The 26,266-nt window shown below is 34.2% G+C and overlaps 1 protein-coding gene across 1 annotated transcript in view; it reads left to right on the top strand.

Annotated features, from left to right (window-relative positions):
* The window catches only part of GNPDA2 (glucosamine-6-phosphate deaminase 2), a 33,562-nt gene that overhangs the window by 5,249 nt on the left and 2,047 nt on the right, over positions 1–26,266 (top strand). Inside the window, exons 4-6 of the mRNA XM_027836071.1 lie at positions 1,466–1,648; positions 8,045–8,229; positions 15,644–15,818. Coding sequence (XP_027691872.1) covers positions 1,466–1,648; positions 8,045–8,229; positions 15,644–15,818 — 543 coding nt within the window. The remainder of the gene's footprint in view (positions 1–1,465; positions 1,649–8,044; positions 8,230–15,643; positions 15,819–26,266) is intronic.

Raw genomic sequence — 26,266 nt, 5'->3', positions numbered from 1 at the left:
AGTTCATGTTAAAGATTAGGAGTTTTAATGGAATTAAGTATGAGTCAGAAGAGTGATGTGGTAGCCAGAAAAGCAAATGTGATTTTAGACTACGTTAATTGAAACATAATGTCCAAAGTAAGGGAAGTAATAGTTTTGCTTTTTTTAGCCTTCATCAGACCTCATTTAAGTATTCAGTTTTGAGTGTCCCATTTTAAAACAGCCATTGATAAGTGGGAATATGTATAGAGGAAGGTAACTGGTATGGATGGTTAAAGAAACTAAGGATCTATAACTTGGAGAGAAACTTGGGTGACATCATCACAATCTTTAAATAATTGAAGGGTTGTCATGTATAAGAGGGATTAGATTTGTTCTACTTGATCCTTGGAGGTAAAAATTATGAGGAGAGAGGTTTTAGTTCTTTTTATAACAGAATCCTGGAATTAGAGCAGTCAAAAAATGGAATGGGCTATTTAAATGGATAGTGAATATCCTGTACTGGAGGTCTTCTAATAAAAGCTGAGGATGTTATAGGGGTATTGTAAGTGGACTCACGATTTCGGGTGTAGTTATACTACATAATAATAACAACTAGCATTTATGTAAATGCTTACTATGCTCCAGACATCATATTAAGTGCTTTATAACTATCTCATTTCATCCTCAACAGTCCTGGGAGGAAGATGCTATTATCACTCCCATTTTACAGATGAGGAAATTGAGGCAAACAGAAGTTAAATGACTTGCCCAGGGTCTCACCGCTAGTAGGTGTCTGAGGCTGGATTTGATCTTAGGTGTTTCTGACTTCAGGCCAAGTATTCTAACTACTTCACCACCTAGTTGCCTCATACAACCTCTAAGGTCCCTTCCAGCTGTATATTTTGGGATTCTTTGATTTGCTTTAGTTTAGGGTTGGAGAGTTGAAGAAAATCTTCCAAAAGAACCAGAAGCTGTATGAAAAGAGTTAAATATAAGGGGAAGTTCTGAATATTGTCTCTTTTGTTCATGAAACTGATAAGAATCAATGTACTTATTAATATGCCTTACATTAAAGACATTTCAGAATATGGTTATAAGGTATCAAAATAGTTTTCTGATATAAGATGTTCATAGGCTATATTTATGTAGATTAGAAAAGAAAAAATGTACGTAAGATGTTCATAGGCTATATTTATGTAGATTGGACAAAAGAGAAAATGTACTTAAGATAGCATGTGAAAGATCTTATTCTAAAACTATAACATACCCGAGCCAGTTATCTTGACTCAAATTTTGTATTTGAGCTTTTCAATAACAAAATATGATTAAACTTAAGTGTGATGTAAAAAATCGGTATGTTTTTAAGATCTTTTCCAGGTTTCATTCATAGAGTGCTTAAAGGGACTGTAGTTGGAATTATGGTGTCCAGAGTGTTCCTGAGAGATTCTGGAAATTGATTAATCCCAAATTTTAAAACTTATCGAATTGACTTTATTAACTCTAGGACTTCCCAGAAATCATCCTGAGAGCTACCATTCATATATGTGGAATAACTTCTTTAAGCATATTGACATAGATCCTAATAATGCTCACATCCTTGATGGAAATGCTTCAGATCTACAGGCAGAATGTGATGCATTTGAAAAGAAAATAGAAGAAGCTGGAGGAATTGATCTTTTTGTTGGAGGTATGTAGGACACCTTACCACTAGTAGTGTACTAAAATGGAACTCTTTTTAAAATTTAAAACTCTGTAGTTCAGTCAACACCCATACCTTTTTGCAACAAATATATTCAAGAGATTTATTGTAACCAAAACAACTTAATGAAGATTAGATTCAGAGGTGTGCTAGTAAATATTTAGTAATCGACTCTCTGGGATAAAATATGTGTACATGGTACGCTTTTAAGTTTAATCTGCAATACTAACATTTTTTCTATCACCTTAAGTTCAGGTAGTCAACAAAACAATAAAGCAAGCCCTAATTTGTAGCATTTGTGGATTTCTGTGGTGCAAATGCTCACACACAAAATTTTAACATTTAGCTCTCATCAACTGGTAAGAGCTGGCTCTAGCACACCAGTGATTGTACTTAGTTGTTAACCAGATCCTTCCCATTCTCCACTAAACTGCCCTTCTATAGACATTTTTTTGCTTATACATATTTTGAACTCAGGATCCGTTGACTTTGGCAGCACTGAATCTTGGCATCTTCTATTCATTAACTTATGACAAGGTTTCTATTTGAAAAAATGCGTGTTTATGAAACTCACAAGGTCAAAATAAACATTGCTTACTTAGGAGAAATGTGGCCTATTACCAAATAACAAATGCTGTGAATGGAAAACTTTAATAATTCCCTTACATAGAGATATCATTCATATAGGAAATGGATAAAAGTGCCTTTTCAAGGTTCCTTTCGTTTGGTGATACATTCAAATTCCTAGTCAGGAAAAGTGGAAGAGAGGCTTTTCTAGATAGGGGACAAGTCTTTCCAGTTTTATATTATAGGATCATAGATGTAGAGACAGAAGGACATCAGAAGGAATGTAATTCAACCCCAAATTGAAACTCAAGTGAATTATCCATGGTCATGGCTTGTAAGTGACAGAGCTGGGATTTGAACCCATGTCCTTTGATTCCAAATCCAGTGTTCTTTACACTATATGATATTGCAGTTCTCTCACCAAAGATCATACTTATAGTCTGTGATAGCACCACAGAAGAGAGGAAAGTAGAAGAGAAGAGGAAGAGAGCTACTCATGTCCTAGTCTGTGTGCCCAAGGAAGGAGTTCTTAACCTGTGGTGGTCTATGGATTTGTTTTAAAAGTATTTTGATAATTATATTTAAGTAAAATTGGTCTCATTTGTAATCTTAGGTATTTTATTTTATGCATATGGAAATATTATGAAAAGAAGTCCATAGGTTTCTTCAGACTTCCAAAGGAGTATATTATAGAAAAGTTTTAAGAACCTCTGACCTAAGGAGATATCCCCAAACAGCAAACATCAGTTTGATAGAATTTTGAATAGGGGCTAATTAGTTATCTTTTCCTCATGTTCTGGTTCTTTCTAGCACTTTAGGATCTTCAGGGTAAACTGAGGGCATGAATATAGGTTATACTTCCTTCACATTCTTTTTTGCTTCCTTATGCTAATCCCAGATAACAGTTGAGTCTGTTTTCTTTCTTGAATGAAGACATCAGTGGAGGAACAGTCTTGCCACACACTGTTAGATTTTTCCATTTACTCTCATTATTTCTGTATATGCAGAATGAAATCTAGGACTTTAATCTGGCTTTGTTCTGTATTCCCTGGTCTGCATCTCAGTAAGCAGCTGACCTCATCGCAACATTTAGTATTAGTAGTCAGTCTACCGAGGCACTTTTACAAAAACTACTAAATCTAAGTTTTGCATTTCATTACAAAAGGTGACTCATAATTTTATTGAAAATCCCATGGTTAGATTGACTGTGAATTTAAAAATTATTTGGGAGAGATTTCTAGCTAAAATAGACATCTAAAAATTTTCAACTCAAGTTTTAAGATCCCAGTTATACTGGAAAATCTGAAGTTTTTTCCAGCTGTATCTGAAAATAGTCACTTTTAAGTCTTTTTTAAAAGAAATGTTTTTAGTGTCTTATAAATTCTTTCTGTGTGAGGTGACTAATTCTCTTCTAAAATATCTGCAGGCTACATTTATATTTTACTGTCTTAAGACTTCCTATTAAATTTTTAGTAGTGGTTCCTGAAAAAGTATCTTAAGAAGGATACTTTGCCTCAGCTAGTAGCATCCCCATAATAATAACATCATTAGTTACATTGGGCATCCAGAGGCATATAATAACTTGAGTAAAATATAACAGTGAAAATTCATCATTCATTTTCTCAGTGTTTTCTTCTATTTGGTGGACCTTATTATAGGGAATTTAATATGAGAAATTGCATTGCATTCTCTGCAGTTTTATCTTTTTTCATTTTCCAGTTGTTCAGTGCCATATTGCAAGATATAAAACACATAACAATGAAGTAATCCTGAAATGATTGGTTAAAGAAATCAGGAAATGTGGTAGGGGAAAGTTTAAAGCACTGATTTATTAGGTACCAAACTTACCAGTAAAATTTTAGGAAATTTTCCTAATTAGGAAAAACAACTTGTGTCTGACTTGATCAGAGAAATGTTGAATATAGCTATTTCAGTATCCAAGAATGGATCAGAAAATTGGTGAGCAGCTAGCGTGATGTAGTTGAAAGAGCACTGGACTTGGGATCCAAAAGACCCATTTCTGCTTAGAAGATCACCGTATTTCCTGTAACCCAGATTGGAGTTATTTTTGATGTTTCACTTTCCCTCAACCTCTCTTTTCAGTCAGTTGCCAAGCCTTACTAATTCTATTTCCACATCTCTTTGATTCATCTCCTATCTACATACTTGCAGCTAGAACCTTAGTTTAGGCCTTCAACACATCTTACTGAGACTTTCCAATAGCCTTCTGATGGTCTCCCTGCCATAAGATTCTTCCTTCGTTCTGTGTTCCACACAGCTGACAAAATGGCATTCCTTAAGCATATGTCTGACCATGTCACTAACCTGTTCAAAAAGTTCCAGTGCTCCCTGTTATTTCTAAGGCATAATACAAACTTCTCTCTTTAAAACTTAAAGCCTTTCACATTTCTGGTTCCAATCTACCTTTCCAGGCTTAGTATGTATCACACATTTTGCATTCTAACCATACTTTTCGACTTGGTATTCCTTGTTTATACATTACATCTACCATGCCTACAGTATATTTCCTCTTCCCCCTTATAGAATCTCCAGAACCTTTTACAGTTCATCTCAAAACCTATATATAAAACGTTGCCTGATTTCCTGATTCCCCCAAGCCTCTCCTAACCTGAAATTTCTTTTTATTTATTTTGTATATATTTTGCTTTTTTTCACATGTGTATGTTATTTCACCTGATAGCATATAAACTACTTTAGAACAGAAGCTATTTGGTTTTTATCTTTTTGGCCCTAGTACACAGTGCCTCATGTTTAATAATGCTTGTTGATTAACTAGACTCCAGGGAATCATATATTCACTTTCCTTATTTGTAAAATGGAAATTTTTCACATTTTCCAACTCAAAGGTTGTCATAAGGAAAACGCTCTTTATTTTATTTTATTTTATTTTTTTTTTAGTGAGGCAATCAAGGTTAAGTGACTTGCCCAAGGTCACACAGCTGGTACGTGTCAAGTGTTTGGTCTGAGGCCAGATTTGAACTCAGGTCCTCCTGACTTCAGGGCCAGTGCTCTATCCACTGCGCCACCTAGCTGCCCCCAGGAAAACACTTTTTAAAAAAAAATTGTAAAATACTACATCAATGTGAGTTTTTGTTGCAAATAATTGAAAAAAAAGTATGGCTGACTTGAAGACTCAATATAAAAATGCCATATTTATTTGACATTATTTGGAACTTGATATTTTATGTAAGTAAATTTTCCTCTGAAGCCTACTTACCGTTATGAATACTAGTTGTTTGTTTGTTTAAATTGTGTACTAGGAAAGGATTTATCCCTCTTCTCAAAGATGCAAAAAACGCAGCTCAGAAAGGTTGACACCTGCCCAGTGTCATACGATTTAGAAGCAGTGGATTTGGAACTTTGAGAAGGCTTTCTTTTCTCATTTAGAGAGCAGTGGTCCAATGCTGAACCATACAATTGTCAAAACTTTTTTCTTTTTTTTAAATTTATTTTGATTTATCAGCAATCACTTCCATAAGCTTTTGAGTTTTAAATTTTTCTTCCCTCCCCAAGAGAGCGCGCTATCTGATATAGGCTATACATATACATTCCTATTAAACATAGTTTCACATTAGTGACGTGAGTAAGGATTAGAACCAATAGGAGGAACCACCATAAAGAAGAAATAAAACACAACAGAAGAAAAAAAATAGCAAATAGTCTGCTTCGATCTGCATTCAAACTCCGTAGTTCTTTCTTTGGATGTGGATAGCATTTTCCATCATGAGGCCTTTGGAGATGTCTTAGATCCTTGTATTGCTAAGAAGGGTTAAGTCTATCAATATTAGTCATCACACAGCATGGTTGTAACTGTGTACAATGTTCTCCTGGTTCTATTCACTTCACTCAGCATCAGACCATACAAGTCTTTCCAGGTTTTTCTTAAGTCTGCCTGTTCACCATTTCTTATAGCACAGTAGTATTGCATTACATTCATATACCACAACTTGTTCAACCATTCCCCAGTTGATGGGCATCCTCTTAATTTCCAATTCTTTGCCACCACAAAAAGAGCTGCTATGAATATTTTTGTACATGTGGGTCCTTTTCCCATTTGTATGATCTCTAGAAGTGTTATTGCTGGGTCAAAGGGCCAAAACTTTTTAAAAAAAATTTTAACTATTTTAGATGTTATGCTTTCTAAAATATGTTTTTAAAACACCCAGCTTTCTTAAAAAGAATATAGTGTATATTTTTAATGTTTTTTTCCCTAAATGACTCAGTATGATCATTATGGGTAAAAGTTATTGTAATGTCTTGTAACACAGGACATCTTTCAGGAATTTTGAAGTGAATGCCTCAACCAACCTCAATCTGGGGTTACAGATTTACAGGGACCTCCGGAAGCCATCTAGTCCAACCCATGCATAAACTAAGATTTACTCTACAATGTATTCATCAAGTGGTCATCCATCTTTTGCCTGAAAGACTGCCGGTGAGGGAAAATCCAGTACCTGCTTAGAAAGACCATTCGCATTGTGGATACTTCTAATTGTTAGGAGATTTTTCCTTACGTCAAGCTTAATTGTGCTCCTAATTACAGTAAAACAAATCTAGTCCTCTTTCTATCTCAGAGTTCTTCAGACACTTGAAGACATCTGTCATGCTTATTGTAGGTCTTTTCTTCTCTAATGTTGTTTTGTATCTCCTTTTCCTTTTTTTTTCTTTCTGCTCCTCACTTTTCACTGCTATTAATATACCTATGTAGGAGTAATTCTTCCTTATTCCATTTTTATTATTTGCTGCGTCTTTCTGTATTGGGTTAGGGAATTAGTTGACTAACCTAATTGATATTAACTGTTTAAATAAGAGTCACTAAGACTCTGAAGGTCTTTTCTGCCAAAAAGAAAAAAAAAAAACATGGATTTTGTGACACATACTTTGGTTGTTTGGAGATCATTGTTTATTGCTTCTGTTATTTGGAGAATTGAAGTTACTAGAAACCCTAACCTCCATCTAACTGTGATGTTATTTCTGTTTAAAAATTACACTGCTAGGAATAAAGAAATATGTGACTAGTTATTCATGTTACAAAAATGTTTTTATTTTATAAATATGGAGTTTCCATAATAAGGAGTGTATTACACCAATTGAATCACAGGTTTAGAATAAGAAAAAAAATTCACTAAACTTTCTAATAATGAGCATATTTCAATGGAATCATATACATATATCACTGATAGGGATTTTGAGAGATTATTCTAGTCTGTTGTATTTATTTAACAGATTAAGAAACTGAAGTATGGGAGCAGCTAGGTGGCGCAGTGGATAGAGCACTGGCCCTGGAGTCAGGAGAACCCGAGTTCAAATTTGATCTTACACCAGACATTTGACACTTACTAGCTGTGTGACCCTGGGCAAGTCACTTAACCTCAATTGCCTCATAAAAAAAAAAAATTTAAGAAAAAAGAAGAAACTGAAGTATGCAGTGGTCCAAGGTTATACAGGTTACATAGTGAGTGGAAGAGCTACTAGCAAAATCCATGTCTCTGGACTTGTAGTCAAATGCTCATTCCTTTTCACCATATACTGCTTCTGATATAGTTCCCAATACAATACAAGGCACAGATTAAGGACCCAGTAAACAATAGTTGAATTTAATATGATTCATCTTACAGAAGCTTAAAGGATTTTAATGCTTTAGTTTTAATTTCAAAGATTACTAGGAACATAACCTTTGGGAAAAAAGAAACAGATAAATTTCTATTTTACTATTTCCTACTCTTAAAACTTTTGGGAAACTTTATTCATTTTTATGTATAAATGTATATGTGTGCTTGTATGTTTCTTTTGAAGGCATTGGTCCAGATGGTCACATCGCTTTCAACGAACCAGGATCCAGTTTAGTATCAAGGACAAGATTAAAGACTCTAGCAATGGATACCATTTTGGCAAATGCTAAATATTTTGATGGAGATTTATCAAAAGTGCCAACTATGGCTCTAACAGTTGGTGTGGGTACGGTGATGGATGCTAGAGAAGTAAGAATTCAATTTTTTTTGGTACTTTATATATATATCCTTGGAGTTCTGGTGTTGAGTGACAAATATTTTTGTTTAACCCTATGTAATATGTACTTTACTTTTGAGTTTTTAATAACTGACATCTCTTCGAGTCACAAGACCCATTCTTTTAAATTCAACCAAAATAAGTTTTTTGGGTTGATAAATTCAAGACTGTTCCTGCTTCTATTTTGAACTAAACTCTTAACTTTACAGTTGTTAGGTGTTTACAGTAAAATGGTACTGTTTTTAGAGCCTGTGTTATGCTGACCAGTGATGACTGAAATGGATGCTAATTAGTATTTGGAATCCTCAGCATAATAAGATACTTTAGTTCATTCTTTCTGAAAGGTCATTTGTTGTTATAAAATGATCCTCATCAGAAAAGGAGGCCAATTCTTTAAACTTATGTGGATTTCTTCTTTCCTTAACTGTCTCTTTATTTCCAACCAGTCCAGAGTGAATCTTTTAAATTTGTTTTAAGAAGTCAACAATCTTTGAGAAATATAGCATTTTTGATTGGATTGACATCCTCTTTGGCTGATATAGACTAGCCCTTGCTTCATAATATGTGTCTGAATATGAGAAAATAAAAAGTATACTTACCTCTCAGTTATTGACAGATGGATCATATGGAGCCCTAGGAACTCTCTTATCATCTAGAAAGGTTACTGGCAATAAAAGTAGCAAGGTAGAGGCAATAAAACTGAGACAACTTCAGTAGTTTTTTAGCTTAGTAGAAAAGTACCATGGTATGTAATAAGGCAGATTCAAATCAGTGTCAAATTTTCAAAGTGCATTTTCAGCATTTAAACACCTTGCTTTCAGTCTATTCTTTGTCATTCTCTGGTTACTTGATACTTTCATGATATAATCCATCAACCATTATTTTGGCAGCACTTCTCTCTTTATAGTCTTTATAGCCATTACCATTATTCTCTTTCCTCTATCTTTGAATAGCTTGGTCCCTTGTACTTCCCCTATTTCTAAACTCAGTCTAAATTTGGTTGATATTCATAATCTTCCTTGTAACAGAACACACAGAAGGCATCAAGTGATGCTGGGAAAATGGTCCCATATTGACTTGATCCACTCCAAATACATGTGAATCTTCATGACTCCTCAGCATTCCCTTTATTTATCTCTTACTTCCTAAGGGGAAGGGGAAGAATAATCATTTATATAGTGCCTCCTACGCCAGGAACAAATATCTCATTTGATCCTTACAACAACCTTGCAAGGTTGGTTCTGTTATTATCCCCAGTTTTGGGGAAAAACAGGGAAACTGAGGCAAGAAGAGGTTAAGTGACTTGCCTAAGGTTACATGGCTAGTAAGGGTCTGACACTAAATTTGAACTGAAATCTTCCTGTCTCCAGGTTTGGAGCTTTATCCAGTGTACCACCTCGCTGCATCTCCCTACCTTATTCCCCACAGCAAATATTAAAAATGTCTCTCCTCATATTCCCCATCTCCATCCCCACTCTGTTTTCTCAATAAGTGTTTTAATTTACCTTATTGAGATTTTTTTTTAGAAAAATATGATATAGTTCCTTTCTTCTTTCCTTTTAGACACTTAAAACTTGCCAGTCATCATCCATCCTTTCCTTCATTTTCTCCTTTCAGAGGATAAAGGGATTTTAACTTGTTTGCCTAGCAAACCCATCTACTTGTACCCTTAATCCCATCTATTTCATCTTCCCTAGGATGTTACTTCTTCAGTTATCCCTATTCTTTCTTGCATGTTCATTCATTTACTTCTCAACTTTCTCCTACTTATTTACCTGTTCAGGTTTCCCTTGTCCTGTTGGATTCTTGCCTGACCCTGCTACTACTCCTTCAAGCTTTCGTCATAGCTCTGCCCTTCCCTTCATTGCTAAGTACGCTGAAAGAGTATTCTATATATTCTCTTTCACCATTTTCTCACCACCCTCAATCCCTTGTAATCTGGCTTTTATGAACAAATGTACGATTGAAAAATGTGTTACCCTTAAGAAATGTGAGATTATTCTTCTTGACCATTTCTAGCATTTTAGGCTGCTGACTCCTTAACCTTTTACCACCCTCTGTTGATGTCCAGTAACATTCTTCTCTCGTGTCTTTTAGAACATTTCACTTACTACCTCTTTTTCCTATACCTTAAATGTGGTCTCTGCCCTAGGCCCTCATCTCTTTTCTCTTTATGTTTTTTCCCTTTGGATAGCTTGTCAATTCTTATAGCTCCCAGATCTATCTTTAATTTTGACATCCTGTTGAGCTCTCATCCAACATTTCCAACTTTCTGTTGGATATCTTTATGTGGATATATTGTTACCAACTCAAATTCAGTTAAAAGTGAACATATCAACTCCTTTTCCCAAATTTGCCCCACTTCCTAAATTTCCTGTTTCTCTTCATGACACTATTATCCTTTCTGTCATTTAGGCTTAAAACTAAATATTTAGAGTCATCTTTGCCTCTCACATCTTATAAGTTGCCTTGCCTAACTGAGTAATACCTCTCACATTTATCCCTCATTTCCATTCTTGGTCTTAGTTCAGACCCTTCTTATCATCCTGTCAGACTTTTAAAATAGCTTAAGTAATTTCTTTGACTCTATAGTCTCTTTGCTTCATTTCATCCTTTACATTGCTGTGTGATAATCTTCCTCATACACAGGTCTGATGATATCTTGCATTGTGTCCTCTTGGCATATAGGATTAAGTACTAATTTCTGGAACTAGCATTCAAGAGCTTTAACAATCTAGCTTTAGCTCACCTTTCTAGCATTATTTCACATTCTTCCTCTTCTCTCGATCCATTTCTGTTCCGCCATCATCTAACAATAATAATAGTAACAGCAATAATAATAGAAGCTAGCATTTAACATTACTTTAATATTTGTAAAGCACATTATAATATATTTTGATCCTTACAACAATCCTGTGAGATAGATGCTATTATTAGTCTCATTTTAGAAACAAAGAAACTGCAATTGTGGAAAGTTAAGAGATTTGCCCAGAGTCATACAAAGAGTAAATATCAGTCACTTTTGAACTCATATCTTCTTTCCTCCAAATCTAGCACATTATCCTCTTCACCCCTTAGCTGCTATACTGATTTTCCTCGAGTTCAGATCAATTCATTATTCAGTCAACTCCAGTGGCTTCCTATTGAATCTAGTAGCATCTATAAACTCTTTCTGCATTTTAAGCATAAGGGCAAATACTGAGAGTTGAGAGACAATATTGTAATTAAGGAATAGCAAGAAGGACAATGTGACTGGGATGGTTAAGTGTAGGAAGAAGTACGTACGTAATTTGTTTAGTGCCAGGTTGTGAAGGGCCTTCAGTGCAGAGTTTATTTTTGGTTTTAGAGTCAATAGAGAACCATTGGAGTTAGTTGAAAAGCCCCTCCCAAAATTACCAAGTATTTATTTTGTAGATATTCTGTAGATAGTGTTTACATACATGTTGTATCACCTGATAGAACGTTTCTTGAGGTAAAACTGTTCATTTTTATCTGGGTATGTCCAGTGCCTAGCATGTGGTAGTCACTTAATAAATGATTGTTGGTTGATTAGTATATTGTACGTTCTGGCCATAGTAGACTGCTAGACATTCTTCAGTATCATCCTGTGCTCATTTTTGTACACTTGCCATGGATCATTCCATCCAACCTGAAATACTCTTTTACACTGCCCATTGAAATGTTTCTCATCCTTTAAAGCCTAGCTAATGTGCCACTTCTCTTCATGAAATCTTCCTTTCTTTCCCTTTAGCTAGAAGTAATCTTATTACTCTTTGAGCAACTCTTCCTATGCATTTCAGAATTCTGTCTTGAATCATAGTTATTTGTATACATATTTTATTGGTCTTTTAATCCCTTCTTTTTCACTTTGCAGGTACTTAATAAGTTTTTGTTGAATTGGCTTCTCCCCTTGCTATTGAGGTGGCATGGTGTAAGAAAAAGAATACTCAACCTGAAATAATAATTTAAAACAACTACAACAACAAAAAATAAACCAAAAACTTAGGGTCAATCCCCATCTCTGACCCTTTACTAACTATGCAACTATGGATCATTAATTTAAACTTTGTGAATCTTGTTTTCTGTTTAAAATACAGATAATACTGTTTGTGCCAACTATCTCACATGGGTTATTGTGGGGAAATGTGTTTAATATAAATCATAAAGTGACAAGTAATCAACGAATTTATGAAGTCCTGTATTTTAAAGATTAATATTCATGATTTTAGAAAAAATTTTAATGCCTTGATTATGGTTGTCAATTTATTAAATTGTTGACTGCAATTTTGTCTCTACTTTTAGTTCAGGAAGTGTTAATGGGTTTCAAAAGTTCTGTTAACTTCTCAACTCTTATGAATATGATTTTAAAATACACTTGAGGAATTTCATATACATTTTTATTTACTCATAGACGCTAGTGATTTTAATTAAGATAGAGCACATAATTAAAAATCAACAAGTAATTGTCCTTAATGATAGAAGTATATACAGGATTCTGAATTAAGAATTTGTCAATAGTTCTTCTTTTGACATTAACTCTGAATCTTTAGCTGTAAAATACATTTACTTATTTATGTCATCCTAGATCAGCGGTTCTCCGAGTTTTTGCAGTAGGAGAATTGTTTTCATTAGGCATCTCTTAGGGTATTCTTTGAATCTACTACATTTTGACCTTAAAAATTAGAGCATTTGCTTCTTAAATGTGGTGTGTTTTTGTTTCTAAAATTTAGTTTTGACATAACAAAAGAAGCATTTGGGGACAAAAATGTATAACATAAACATTTTGTATATACTTCAGAATATCCAGAAGTAAATCGATATTGGAAGTAGCTATGGTCATATTTACATATATATATATATATATATATATATATATTTTTTTTTTTCTCTTTTTTGGGGGTATTTGGTTCTCAAACTGAGTTCTGTCTCATTGACAGAATATTGATTATTTATACTTTTTTGTTATGTTGTATTTTAAAATTTATAGATTTTATTAATCATCACATGATAGATTTCTGTGCAGATAAAAATATTTTTAAAACTAAGAATATGAAAAAATACCAGTTTTTAATTTCTGCTAGTATAGACCAACAGTGAACTGATTATACATCATATGTTATTGCTATGCTGAAAGATAGATTCTATACCAGTCAAAGGTCAACTTTTCAGTTATGTGATAAGTTGTTTTAAACATTCTCTGTTACTTTTCCACACTATCTGAATGTGACATCATGCATAACTGACAGACTAGAGTGAGAGGGTGTTTTATTTTTTGTTTGTTTTAGTATGGCATTGTCATTACAACTTTTTTTTAAATCTCATGCATTATTTCATAGAACTCCATGATTTCCCTAATCAGAATTTGAGAAATTCTGACCTAGATAATTTTTTCATTAGAGCACTGCATCAGAATTTCTGCATTTATATATTTTCACATGGTGGCAGTCCAAACATACCTTTGTTCAGCATTTCTCTCAAATTGAGATGACAGTGTTGTGTATATTCATATGTTTAGAATGTTACCATGTTATATAAAAAGACACTTCACAGATTGTGATTAATAAAATGGATTTCTCTCTAAAACATTAGTTCTGACAGCTGTCTACATCAGCACATGCAAAGGGTGAGTGGGACCAATTGCAGAGTCCTTCTTTTTTATGTTTGGATTTTTCTCCAGCCTCCAATAGGCATTTTCATGGAGATAATATCTCCTACAGGCCTTCTAGGAGTCTCTCTCAATTCATTTTTCTTATTTGAACATTTTGCACTTCTTGATCTTACTTAATTAGTCTGAGATGATCCACGTGTACCTGATTAAAAGATTCTTTATAAATGTTCTTGCCTTTTACATATCTTTTTTTTGTTTTTGTTTTCAAAACAAAAAAGGGTTTTAGATCTCAATGTCCTACTGCTCTTCTTTGTAGCCCTATTAAACCTATCTCTGCTTCCCACATTATGCTTATTCATTTACCTCAAACATCTAGGTACAATTTTGCCACATGTGCAGACTCATTGCTTATCTTTATTCCTAAATCGTGTCATCTTTAAAAATGAATCAACGCAATGACTTACTAATTAAACCTGGCACTAAGTAATTTTTCCTCTTTAAATGTTTTATTATGAATTTAATCAACAAATATTTCCATATAAAAAGAACAAAATAGAGGATTGTGTATGAAACTGTTAACTTGTTACATATAATTTTTGTCCCCTTCTGAACATTTTGGGGTTTTTTTTTGTGTATTTAAAAATGTTGTGTTGATTTTTTTCAGTCTTGGAATCCTATCATTACTAACTCTTCACCGTACCTTCAAATAAAAGCTCCTCCGTTCTTGTTGTTTTATTCAGTTGGTCCACAACTCTTTGTGATCCCATTTGGGGTTTTCATGGCAAAGATACTGGAGTGGTTTGCCATTTCCTTCTCTAGTTAATTTTTACAGATGAGGAAACTGAGACAAACAAGAGTTAAGTGAGTTGCCTGAAGTCACCTAGCTAGTACATGTCTAAGGCTGGATCCGAACTCAGATCTTCCTAACTTGAGGCCCAGTGCTCTAGCCACATAGAGCTCTTCCCTGCTAACAAATTGTAATAAATTAATATAACTAAACAAAATGAAAAAACATATTGACCATATATGGAAATGCATAGCTCATTCTGTACCTCTTTTCGGAGAGTTGGGGGGTAGGAGAGTTGCTTTATCATCCATTTTCTGAAGTCATGATTTGTCACTTGATCAGTTTTAAAGTCTTTCAAATTGGTTTTGCTTTAAGTTATTGTAGTTGTTTTAAGTTGTTCAACTGGTTCTGCACATTTGACTATGTATAGGTTCATATAGGTCTTCCCAAATTTCTCTCAATCTGTCATATTCATTATTTACTAGAGCACAATAATATTCAGTTTGTCAGTCAACAGGCACCTACTAAACATCTACTATAGTCCAGACATTATGCTATTAATTGGGTCCCTTAGGTCTATGGTTTTCCTAACATTGAACCAACCCAATTATTCCCGATATAGATTCAACCTAGTCATAGTGGATACTCTTTTGAATATGTCTCTGTAGCCTCTTTTCTAATATTCAGTATTTTATTCATATTCACTAGAGATATTGGTCTATAACCCCATTGCCTAGCCCTCCCCCCCAAAAATTGAGATATTGGTCAGTAGCTTTCTTCCTCCTCTTTGTCTGGTTTGGGTATCAAGACCATGTTTGTCTCATGGAAGGAGCTGGGTAGAATACCTTCTTTTTCTAGTTTTGCAGAGTGTGTGTGTCTGTATATGTGTAAACCTTTAGAAGACTGATGTAACCTCTTACCAATTATCAATGTACCATTTAAAATTATAGAAAGTATTTTGGAATTTAATGTACATTTCACTATTTTCCAGGTAATGATTCTCATAACAGGTGCACATAAAGCATTTGCACTGTACAAGGCAATAGAAGAAGGAGTCAATCATATGTGGACTGTTTCAGCTTTCCAGCAGCATCCTCGAACTATTTTTGTATGTGATGAAGATGCTACCTTAGAATTAAGAGTTAAAACTGTGAAATACTTTAAAGGTGAGCGCTGAATTTAAGTTGACGATATATAATTTGTTAATGATATACTTAAATTATAATATGGCTGTGGAATTAAATCCCGCCCTATATTCCTGAAAACTGGCATTGTGCTGGCACATTACCTATGTTTTCAAGAAGTAAGAATGTCCAAATTAAAGTAATAGTGGCTGCTGAATGAATAGCTTTTCTGTTCTCTAGTTTTGAAAAAGGACAGCAGTAGGAGAACCTTTGGTCTGTACTTTTTACTAAGACTTTTTGTTCATGGCTCAGTTTTGCATATAGAAATTTTAACCAAGAGTGAAATTACATAGCTTCATTTATTTTATATCTATATGGGCCTTTTTCTCTGCTATTGGTCATTGTGTTTTTACATTTTAGGGTTCTCACCAATTTTGAAAGCTCATATCAACTTGAGTTACATTAATTTGAATTCACTGTTATGATACAAATGTCATTCCTACTTTGAAGCTTTCATAACCAGTGCTGTATTTAGTACATCTAAAATTATATTTGATTTTTTTTCTTGACATTCTCTACTAGTTTACATGAAAGTAAATGAATTGAGCTAAATAACTTTCAGATTTAACTGGAAACTTTCTTGCTTTTGTCTCGAGCATAATTCTTTAAAATAAGAAATATCTGTATTACTAAATTACGAAGTATTTAGATTTGTACAAATAATTTTTACATGTAAAGAAGGACATGGAAAATGAGGAACACTTTGTAAAAATGATACTTTACATTAAAGACTTTAGTACATTTTAAGGGACCAGTTATTTAAAAATTTATAGGTAAAATTTTAAAGTACCTTCAAACTATAAACATTTAAATGAGGAAAAAAATTTTGAATGTCATATGAGTGAACTTTTAAGTGCAAACTTTTTAAAGAAGTTTTTATTTTTCCCCATTGTGCTTTTAACTGCTTAAAAATGTAATGTCTATTTTACTTATGCTTTCTCAAACACTGTATTTGTTGTAACAAGAATACTGAATTTCTCAATGCATTTCCTTATAGTATTTCTGAGTATAAGAAAAAGAAGTTCGTTTTAAACACAACTTCCTTCATTTCTCTCCTATATTTCATTGATAGTAGATAGATCAGTCATAGTAAACATGACATTTATGGTAACACTTTTCATTACTTTTGATTCCCTAACTTACTTGATCCTAAGGATATAGAAGAGAAAAGATCCATTTAGATTTGTATATGTCAAATTTCATTAATCTTTTTGCCAGCTACAAATACATCATTGAGAAATCAAAAACATCATTCTAATTGAAAAATATGTGTTTGTTGAATAAGTGAACACTGCAGTGTTGAGTTCTGAATAAAATGATTTTTGGTCACAATTTTTCCTGACATTTTCCTGTTTTTTCCTTTAGTTTTCTTCCTAAATGTCATGTGACTTGGAAAAAAATTACAACAGATTTTTTTCATGGTACATTTTTATAGAAATTTGGGCAATGAATTTTTATATTGATTGGTAGTAAAATACTATTTTCAACTTTAGCAGGCATTTATTAGCACCTACTAAGTGCCAAGCATTGTGCCGGACCCTGGGTATACAAAGACAAAAGCAAAACAGTTCCTGGATTCAAGGATCTTACGTCCTATAGGGGGAAAAAAGGAAAACAACAAGCATTTTTTTAAGCATCTACTGTGTGCCAGGCACCGTACTAAGTACTTTACAATTATTACCTCATTTGAGCGTCACAACAACTCAATGAGCTAGGTACTGTTATCCCTGTTTTACAGTTGAGGAAAATGAGGCATACAGAGGTTTAAGTGACTCACCCAGCATCACATAACTAGTAAGTATCAGACTTCATTTGAATTCTGAGGTCTTCATGACTCCAGGCTCAGCACTTTATCCACTGTGCCACCTAGCTGCCTTTGGAGGGAAGGAAGATTTTTTAGAGAGTTAAATAAAAATAACTGTTAGGTGGAGGATACTTCATTTCTTTCACAATGCAATTATGCAGTAGTAAAGAATGCTAGAACTCACCTTAGAGATTTTTTAGTATGAACTGTCATTTTACAAATGAGACCCAGAGAAAAGTGATTTGTCAAAGTTAATATGTAATAAAACAGAGATTAGAAGTAATGTCTTCAGATTCCTAATAGTGTTTCTTTTATCATTTTAATACCATACTGCCTCCTCATTTATCATCTTGGATTTAGTGTGTCAGTTTACTAGTAGCATCTTTCTTTCCTGTATCCAGTTGGTCAGCCCTCGTTTATGGAATATCTTTTCTTGAATAGTACAATAATTCCAACCCCCCCATTTACAGATTAGGAAACTAAGGCCTTGGGGTGGTTAAGTGATTTGCCCAGGGCCATACAGCAAGGCAAGATTCCTTGCTGTCCAAGGCAAGATTCAAACTCTTTTCTTCCTGACTTAGAGTACAATACTTTATTCACTTACCACGCTGCCTGTCTCTCAGTTGATCAACATTTTAATTAACAGAGCACTACACCTATTTTTATCTGGGTTTTTGTATATCTGAATTGTGTCTGATTTTAATCAATCCAGATAGGCAGAGTTGTGATGTATTTTGAAGCTATTCCATTGTTTGTTGTATTCAGTGATTTTTCTAAATGTTTATAAGGCTATTTACCATTTTCAACCTGGGTTAGTAATCTCTAATCTTCTTTCTTGACTAGGAAGCCATCTACAGCATTCTTTTTTCCTTCTTCCTTTAAGAAGGAATCTAAATGAGATTTTAATTATTTTGTATTATAGTAAAAACCTCATAACCATAGCATGTATCAAAATCATCAATTATTGATTTAAAAATAACCTTTTATTATATACACACACCAAACTGATATGAAGAATTTAGTTCCCTGTTTCTTGTTGGTTATCTTGAAGCAATATGTGTTGGGTGTTCTTGGGTTGTATGGATTTAGAATCCTTTTAGATATTTTTACCTGCCTCAACTCTCCTCCTTAGCCCAATGCTATAATAGAGTTTCCAAAACTCAGGGAAGAAAATGGTTCCAAACCCTATTTTTTAAAATTTTGATTCCTTTTTCCTTCAACATTGTCTTATTTATTTAAAATGATTTGTTTTTACAATATTTATATTTAATCATTTCCCTTTCAGTGGCATTGACAGTGAAATAGCATGAATGCTATGGTATTAATAGTTCTCATTTTTTGGGGGAAAAAAATTGTAACCTTTTTTCTTCTAATGCCAGATGCTCAATTATGTACATTATTGCTTACAAAAGAATAGAAAAACAGTGAATTTCTTTGGGATTTTAGCAAATCCTTGGTTTATCATCAACTAACTTAAGTTTAAGATTACTGTGTTTTAAGAAAAATTTCCCCTAGTTAACCCGGTACTGTCTTGCTCATACTTAACTTTCTCTATTTTCTCCTCCTCCTTTGAAAATCGGTCATAGTAAAAATGGGGTGTTCCCTCCAATTCCCATGAGTAGTCCTTCCTGGATCTTTTCCAGGAAGTGATAGCTCATTTCCCTTCACCTCTCCTACCTCTCTCTATATGGGAGAACTTCAGTTAAAACTCCAGTCTCCTTGGGAGAATAAAGTTAAGAATCTAGTCAGATTGTGCATAGTTTTAAAGTATTTTCCTTATAACCTTTTTCTGAACAATATATATTTTCCTGAAAAAACATTCAAACTAAATTTTTGTGAATTAAATCATATTTTGAATTGGAGCTTTATATTTGTAAAGAAAGCTTTTCCTCAGGGGAGGTTTCTTTTGTGAGCCAAATAATAATCCCTTAACTTAATTGCTTCAGATAATCCAAATTTTTATAATCAGGTTAATGTTAATAAACCAGCTAATATTTGGGGTTTTTTGTTTTTGTTTTTTTACCAGCTAATATTTGTTGAGCAGCTACTTGAGGCCCAATACTGTGATCTACACTGTGAAAGATTTTCAAGAAATATGACATTATTCCTACCCTCAAGGATATAGATTAGTTGGAAAGAGAAGATTAACATACATGAAAGAATGAAAGGACAGTATATAAATATGTTAAGATACTTTGTGAAGTAAAAGCACTTGAAACATTAGTAAAGAACTTTGAACTATGTGGTATTAGGAACCCCTAAATTGTTTGATACAAAAAATAAGGAACCGATTCTCAGAGAAACCATGTCTTCTCTGGTAATGCTTAAGATGGGCTGAGGTAGCTGGACCAGGGTTTCATTGAGATGGGACTTGATGAGGAGTTTGAGGGATATATAGGTTTTGCATAGATTAAAAAAAATAACAACCAGAAAAAAGAAGTTGTGAATAATCATTTCTTGATGCCCTCTGATACAGAATTTATCAGTAGAGTGAAGCCAGATTAATTATGCCTTGAAAATGAAGCACTGAAGTTTGAGGTTGAATGAATAGGCAAAGTAGTGCTTTAATTATCCTGCTTAATGTTGATAGGACGGTTAGGTGATGCAGTGGATAGAGTGCTAGCCCTGCAGGTAGGAGGATCTGTGTTCAGGTTTGGCTTCAGACACTTAACAGCTGTATGACTGTGGGCAATTCATTTAACCCCGTATGTCACAGTTCCTTTTCTGTAAAATGAACTGGAGAAGGAAATGGCACACCATTCTAGTATTTCTTCCAAGAAAACCCCAAGTGGGTTCACAGAGAGTTGGACACAAGTGAAAAGATTTAGCAGCAACAACAGAATAATGTCATTTGTGCAGGTTTCCTTCACTGTCTTATAATCTACAAGATCACCATGTTAGTACTTCCTTATACTTTGGAGGCAGAGGTAAAATTGAAAACAGATTCCTTTGTCTAATGGGTCCTTATTTCAGTTATATTACTGGTTTCTTTTAGTTTTAAAATGACATTTTCTTTTTTTAAGTACTCACAACCATATACTTGAGAGAGATATCATAAGAGAAAATATCAGAATGAAATTTATGGAGCAAAATTGTCCACATTTAACCAAATTTAAATTCATTCTCAGGGATTTGGGTCAAGACTCAAAAGTATGAGGGGCACAGACTTGCATGTCGTAGTGTAGCCAAGCTTCCCAAAACATCTCAGTAGAATTGAAATTGTGTCAGTCTGAAGGTAGGAGAAAGAAGGCAAAGTTAATTGTGGTAGTCACTTTGCATTGGCATCAAATTGCTTTTAATTCTTTGTAGTTGATATAAGGAGTTAACATAATTCAGTTTAATGTAAGGGACTAACATAATTGAATTCATTTTTTTTTTGAAAAGCAAAAACTTAGAGGTGCACTACCCAATTGGAAAATCAAATGGACATTGTATGATAGTCCTTAATTAAGGTGAATTTTTTTCATTTTACATAGATATTAACTATGATGATAACATGCCCTTACTATTATGCCAAAATCCTCAGTACTTGTTTATTCAATATAAAGTTAGTATCATTTTTATTTATAATTATGAAATATTTTAATGATAAGCTTAATGTATCTTAGTTACCTATCATTCATCAGGTAGTTATTGAAGCCTTCTTAGTATTAGCCACTGTACTTGTCACTGAAAAATACAAATGTTTAAGAAATTTAAAAATATCAATACAGGAACAATTTACTAATTTGTTAATAGGTATTAGCTGATTAATTAACCAGCAAGACATCCTGAACACAAATTATTTGGAAGGAAGTACAGGTTTGTTATTTGTATTGTGTTTTAAATTTATATCATAGAACTTTATGGCCAGAATGTTTGAAAGAATCAATAAACATTGATTAAGCACCTATTATGTGACAGGTTCTGTTCTGTTCTGCTCCAAAATGAAGCAGCTACTACAAGAGTTCTCTTCTGACAGTAGAGACAAGATATATTTAAGTATGTGCAATAAGTGTAAGTAAATAGAAAATCAATACAAGGCACTAGGAGCCAGAGAATCAGGAAAGCCTTTATGCAGAAGAGGGTGCTTAAGAAGAATGAAAAGGATTTCAAGGTCAGAAGTGAGGAGGGGAGAAACAACAGTGAAAAAATGTCATTGAGACAGGAGGTGAAGTGCCATGTGAGGACTTCTAAAAAGAATAGTGACTGGAATGTAGAATGAAAAAAGAAGATTAACACCAAAAAGACAAGTAAAGGCAAGATTGTAAAGCACTTCAAGTGCCAATTAGAGCAGTTTATATTTTATTCTAGAGGCAGTAAGGAGCCACTGGTGTTTTGAGCAGGAGTACCACAATCAGACCTGAACTTTAAGAAAATCTCTTTGGTAGCTATATATAGAATGGTGTGGAGACCAACTAGGGGAGCTGTTGCTTACTGATGAACACCTGATCTAAGGTCATGACTGTGAATAAAGGCATTGAATGTGAAAGATGTGGGACTAGAAATGACAAGATTTGGTAACTGAATGGATGTTTGGGAAGAGGGAAAGTCTTCCAGAACTTCAAGATTTTGAATTTGGGAGCCTGGATAGATGGTGGTACCCTTGAAAAAAAGGTTTGGATGAGGGGTGGGCTGCAGGGGGGAAGCAGTAAGTTCTGTTTTGGACCTTTTGATTTAGAAATGATTATGGGACATCTAGTTTGACCTCTCATCCGTCATTTTATAACTGGAAGATTCAGGCCCAAAGAGGTTAGTGATTTTCTCAGAGCACTATAGGATCCAGATTTCCAAACTCCAAGCATACTTTCCATTATCCTATATTGCCATTATACCTATAGAAATGTTATAGATCTCTTCCTTGAAATAGAACAAAGGGAAAAAAAGAAATAGAATAAAAAGTTTGTTAGTTATTGTTGTTATGTATGTTAGTTACTAAATAGAACAAAGGGGAGAAAAATGGAATAAAGTTTTCTTCATGAGGGTTTTTGTGATTGTGCATTTACGTCTATAGATAGTATCTTCTACATCTTTCACCAGAATCTTTCTTTGATTCTTCATTGTGGCATAAAAGTGATCCTGGATGTCAAGTTTCGACAGATCCTGATGAGCTAGAAAGTATAGGCTCAACATTGCCCTTTTTATCTGTTCATATGACTTACCTAAGTTTGGAAATTGTCATCAGGTGGATGTCGAGTGTTTTGTTTTTATTTTTTGCCCCAGTAATTAAAACCAGGCTAAAGAAGTTATTTCTGAAAATTATTTTTTGCCACTTTATGGTTTCCTTAATCCATATTTTAAAGAAAAAGCAACTAGTTCAGATTTTCTCTTCCTGTCTAGTTCCCAAAAAGTCAGATAGCAAGGAATTTAATATTATGGTGTTCCTGCAGGGTTTTTAACTATTTAGTTGCTCCTTTCCCTAATTTTAAATATTTATTATAAACTCCTTTAACCCCATTTTAAAAAATTACTTCATCACAATAGCTGTAAATAAGTTGAATTGCTTGTTTTAGTTGTTACCTGTACATGCCTTATGGCATGAGGATCTCACCCTTAGTTTTTTTGTTTGTTTGTATGTTTGTTTAAGGCAGGACCAACTAACTGTAATATTGTAAATGTTGATGTCCCCTAGCTTAAAGGCAGAAGTTGGGAAGAAGAGAAAGTGGTGAGCTAGCTGCAAAGGGAAGAATAACTGGAGGGTCACTGTATACAATAGCCATTATGATAAAGATTTGAAGATTTGAGTAGACAGTAGTTTCCTTAAACAACTACTCTTCCTTCGCCTCAGAATTGTTCCTTTTTGTGTCCTTTTGAATTTAATTCTTGAGAGCTCCTCAATGTTCCTGGACTTATTTCATCTATAGAATTTTAGTCCGTGGCGTCTTTTCCCAGCTCTCTTCTTGCAGAACTTTTGGAAATCTGCTCTCTCCCACTTCGGGCACATGGCAGACTGTGATAAGCTTTCCTCTTCCCCTAACACAAATTCTCAGATGGAGTTGTCACTAGTTCCCAAGGTTACCATGATTTCTGCACCTAGTAACTCTGCCTTCTTATTGACGAGAACTAGAATAAAAATGGAATTTTACCTCATTGCTTCTTCTACCTCATGTAGCATGAAATTATGAAAATAGGTCTGTGGGTTATTAGCCACTCTGCTTTTGGCAGAGAGAATTCCAGCATATGTTTAGATAATTATAATCCCCTATCACTACTATAGCAGTCCTTTGTGCTTGGATTTGTTTCCTGAACTATTCTATTTCTTATTTCTGTCCAGGAGGCCTTGCCTGTCAAACAGGGCTTTGAGAGTATGGGCCTAGTGACAGACTAGCTAAGTTCAGAGAGGCTTATCTCCAGAAGCTTGGTCATAAGAAATAACGGATTCCGTTTTTGGTCATAGCAACTCATGAAAAAATACACACTAGCATCTTGTGAAGTGTCTGAGTATATTGTGACCTATGTATAGTTTTACTACCACTGAGGTTCTTTCCAGCTCTAAATCTCTGATTCTATGATCTGGCTTGGCTTCTTAAATTCAGCCTATGGATGAATAGTTTGCGGTTCCTTTCCAATTCAAAATGGAACTTGATTAGAGAGGATTACTAGGAAAGCTTATTTAAATTCCTCCACTGATGGCTTGATCACAACAGGGGCACATTTTGCCTTTTTTTTTTAAAAGGAGAATACTAATATAAACCATGTTTTAAATAAAATAAACAACAGTCTTGGAGCTGATCACAGAGATGCCCTGTCCCACAGATCCACATTTTTCCTTTTTTAGATAAATCCTGCTTTCAATTGTTTCATCAATAAAATCAGCAAAATGTAGAGAAAGAAAAAGTTTCTTCTATTTAATGTTTCAAACAGCATCGTGAGAGACCTCATCCATCTTACAAATACTTTAAAATTGAATAGAATGACCACCCAACATCAGAGGTTTTTATGTTAATTACCACTCTCCCTTTTCCTCGGTATCTGCGCAGTTGTACTGGCTCAAATGTAGGTTTCACTTTGCCCAAAACGTACTATGCAGAAACCAAATAGTTGAGAAGGCAGTGTGTTATCATTGATAGAGCTAAGAAGATCTAGATTTAACTCTTGTCTTGTTCTCGGTTACTGTATGACCACAGACAGTTAACTTAATAAGCCTGATTTCCAAAAATGGGACAATGTCTCTAGTGCTTTCTATTTCTATTTTCTATTTCTGTTTCTAGGGTGGTCATGAAGCTCAGATGAAATAGTAGCTTTTATGTTCTTTGTATTTATTGTGTACATAAAACTTGAATGAGCTGTGTAGTTGGTATTATTTTTCAAATATATAAAAGTTTTTTTTTCAAATTCTCCTTCATCTTATATATTTAATCAGCTGTCAGATCTTGCCATTTCTATCTCTACAGCATTTCTTGAATCCAACACTTCCACACAGTCACAACCTAAATTCAGGCCTTCAGTATCTCTCACCTAGATTATTTATTGCAGGGGCCTCCTAATTGGTCTCGTTCTGCCTCAAGTCTCTCTCAACTTCAGACAATCCTCCATACCGCTGTTGTAGTGTTTCCTTAAGCTTATCTGACCCTGTTAATGCTAGTGACTCTGTATTGTCTCTAGGATAAAATGTCAACTCAACTTGGTTTAGCAGCCTTCACACCCTAGCTCCATCCTATCTTCTGTGCTTTCTTGGACATTATTTCATTATTTCCCCTCCAAAAATCTGCAATCCAGACTGGCTCTCTCTGTTTTCCTTGCACGAGTCACTCCATCTCCCTACCCTCGCCCTCCAACCTTTTTTTTTTTTTTTTGGTATTGTCAATACCCCCCTCCCTTCTGTGCCCTGTCTCCCCCAGACCCCTGAATTAAATCTCTCCTAACGTCTGTCTTTTAGATCTCTTTCATCTTTGTGGAGACAGCTTAAGCACCACTTTCTACATGAAACCTTTTCTGATTTCTCCTAACTGTGCCTTCCTTCTTAAGCCATCTTATATTTAATTACTTTGTATTTCTTTATATTTATTCTCTTTATATGCATGTTGTATATACTTAGATACATATTTCTCTATTAGAATGTAAGATCATTTTCTGTTTCCAATATCTAACAGTGCCTGGAGCATAGTAGGTGCTTGATAAATGCTTGTTAGAAATAGAATGTCTTAATTGCTGGACTAACAGGTTGCTAAAATTTTTATTAACACATTTTTAAGACTTTAGACTTATTCGACAAATGAGTTAAGAGTATGCTAGATGAATTCAGGTTTTAATTCTCATGAAAATTTTACGTACTTAAAATGTGTTTGGTAGTTTACAGGGAATAGTTAAATGTCTTGTACTTAAATGCAGGTATATAGCAGACATGTTTTCAAAACCAAGTATTTACAAAGAGGTAATTGTTTGTGATTGGTTTGTAGAGTCCTTCATCCATTGTATACAGGGAGCACACCTATATTGCTGCATGTATCTTCCAACTTGATCCAGATTTCCACAAAAGGAGAAAATTCATTTCAGTTCATTAAACATTTTGAGCAGGGGGAGTCAGGGAAATTTTCATGGAAGATGGAAATGAGAGCTTCAGAGTTCAGCCTGGGAAGAAGAGAAAGATTTCCCAGGTGTGGGTGAAGGGAAACCTATCTAGCCATTGAGGTCAGCCTCTAAAAAG

This window comes from Vombatus ursinus, unplaced genomic scaffold (genome assembly GCF_900497805.2).
Source record: "Vombatus ursinus unplaced genomic scaffold, bare-nosed wombat genome assembly UNPS02014818.1, whole genome shotgun sequence".
Classification (NCBI taxonomy): Eukaryota; Metazoa; Chordata; class Mammalia; order Diprotodontia; family Vombatidae; genus Vombatus; species Vombatus ursinus.
The sequence above is the reverse complement of the archived record's forward strand: the minus strand, read 5'-3'. Positions and strand labels throughout refer to the sequence as shown.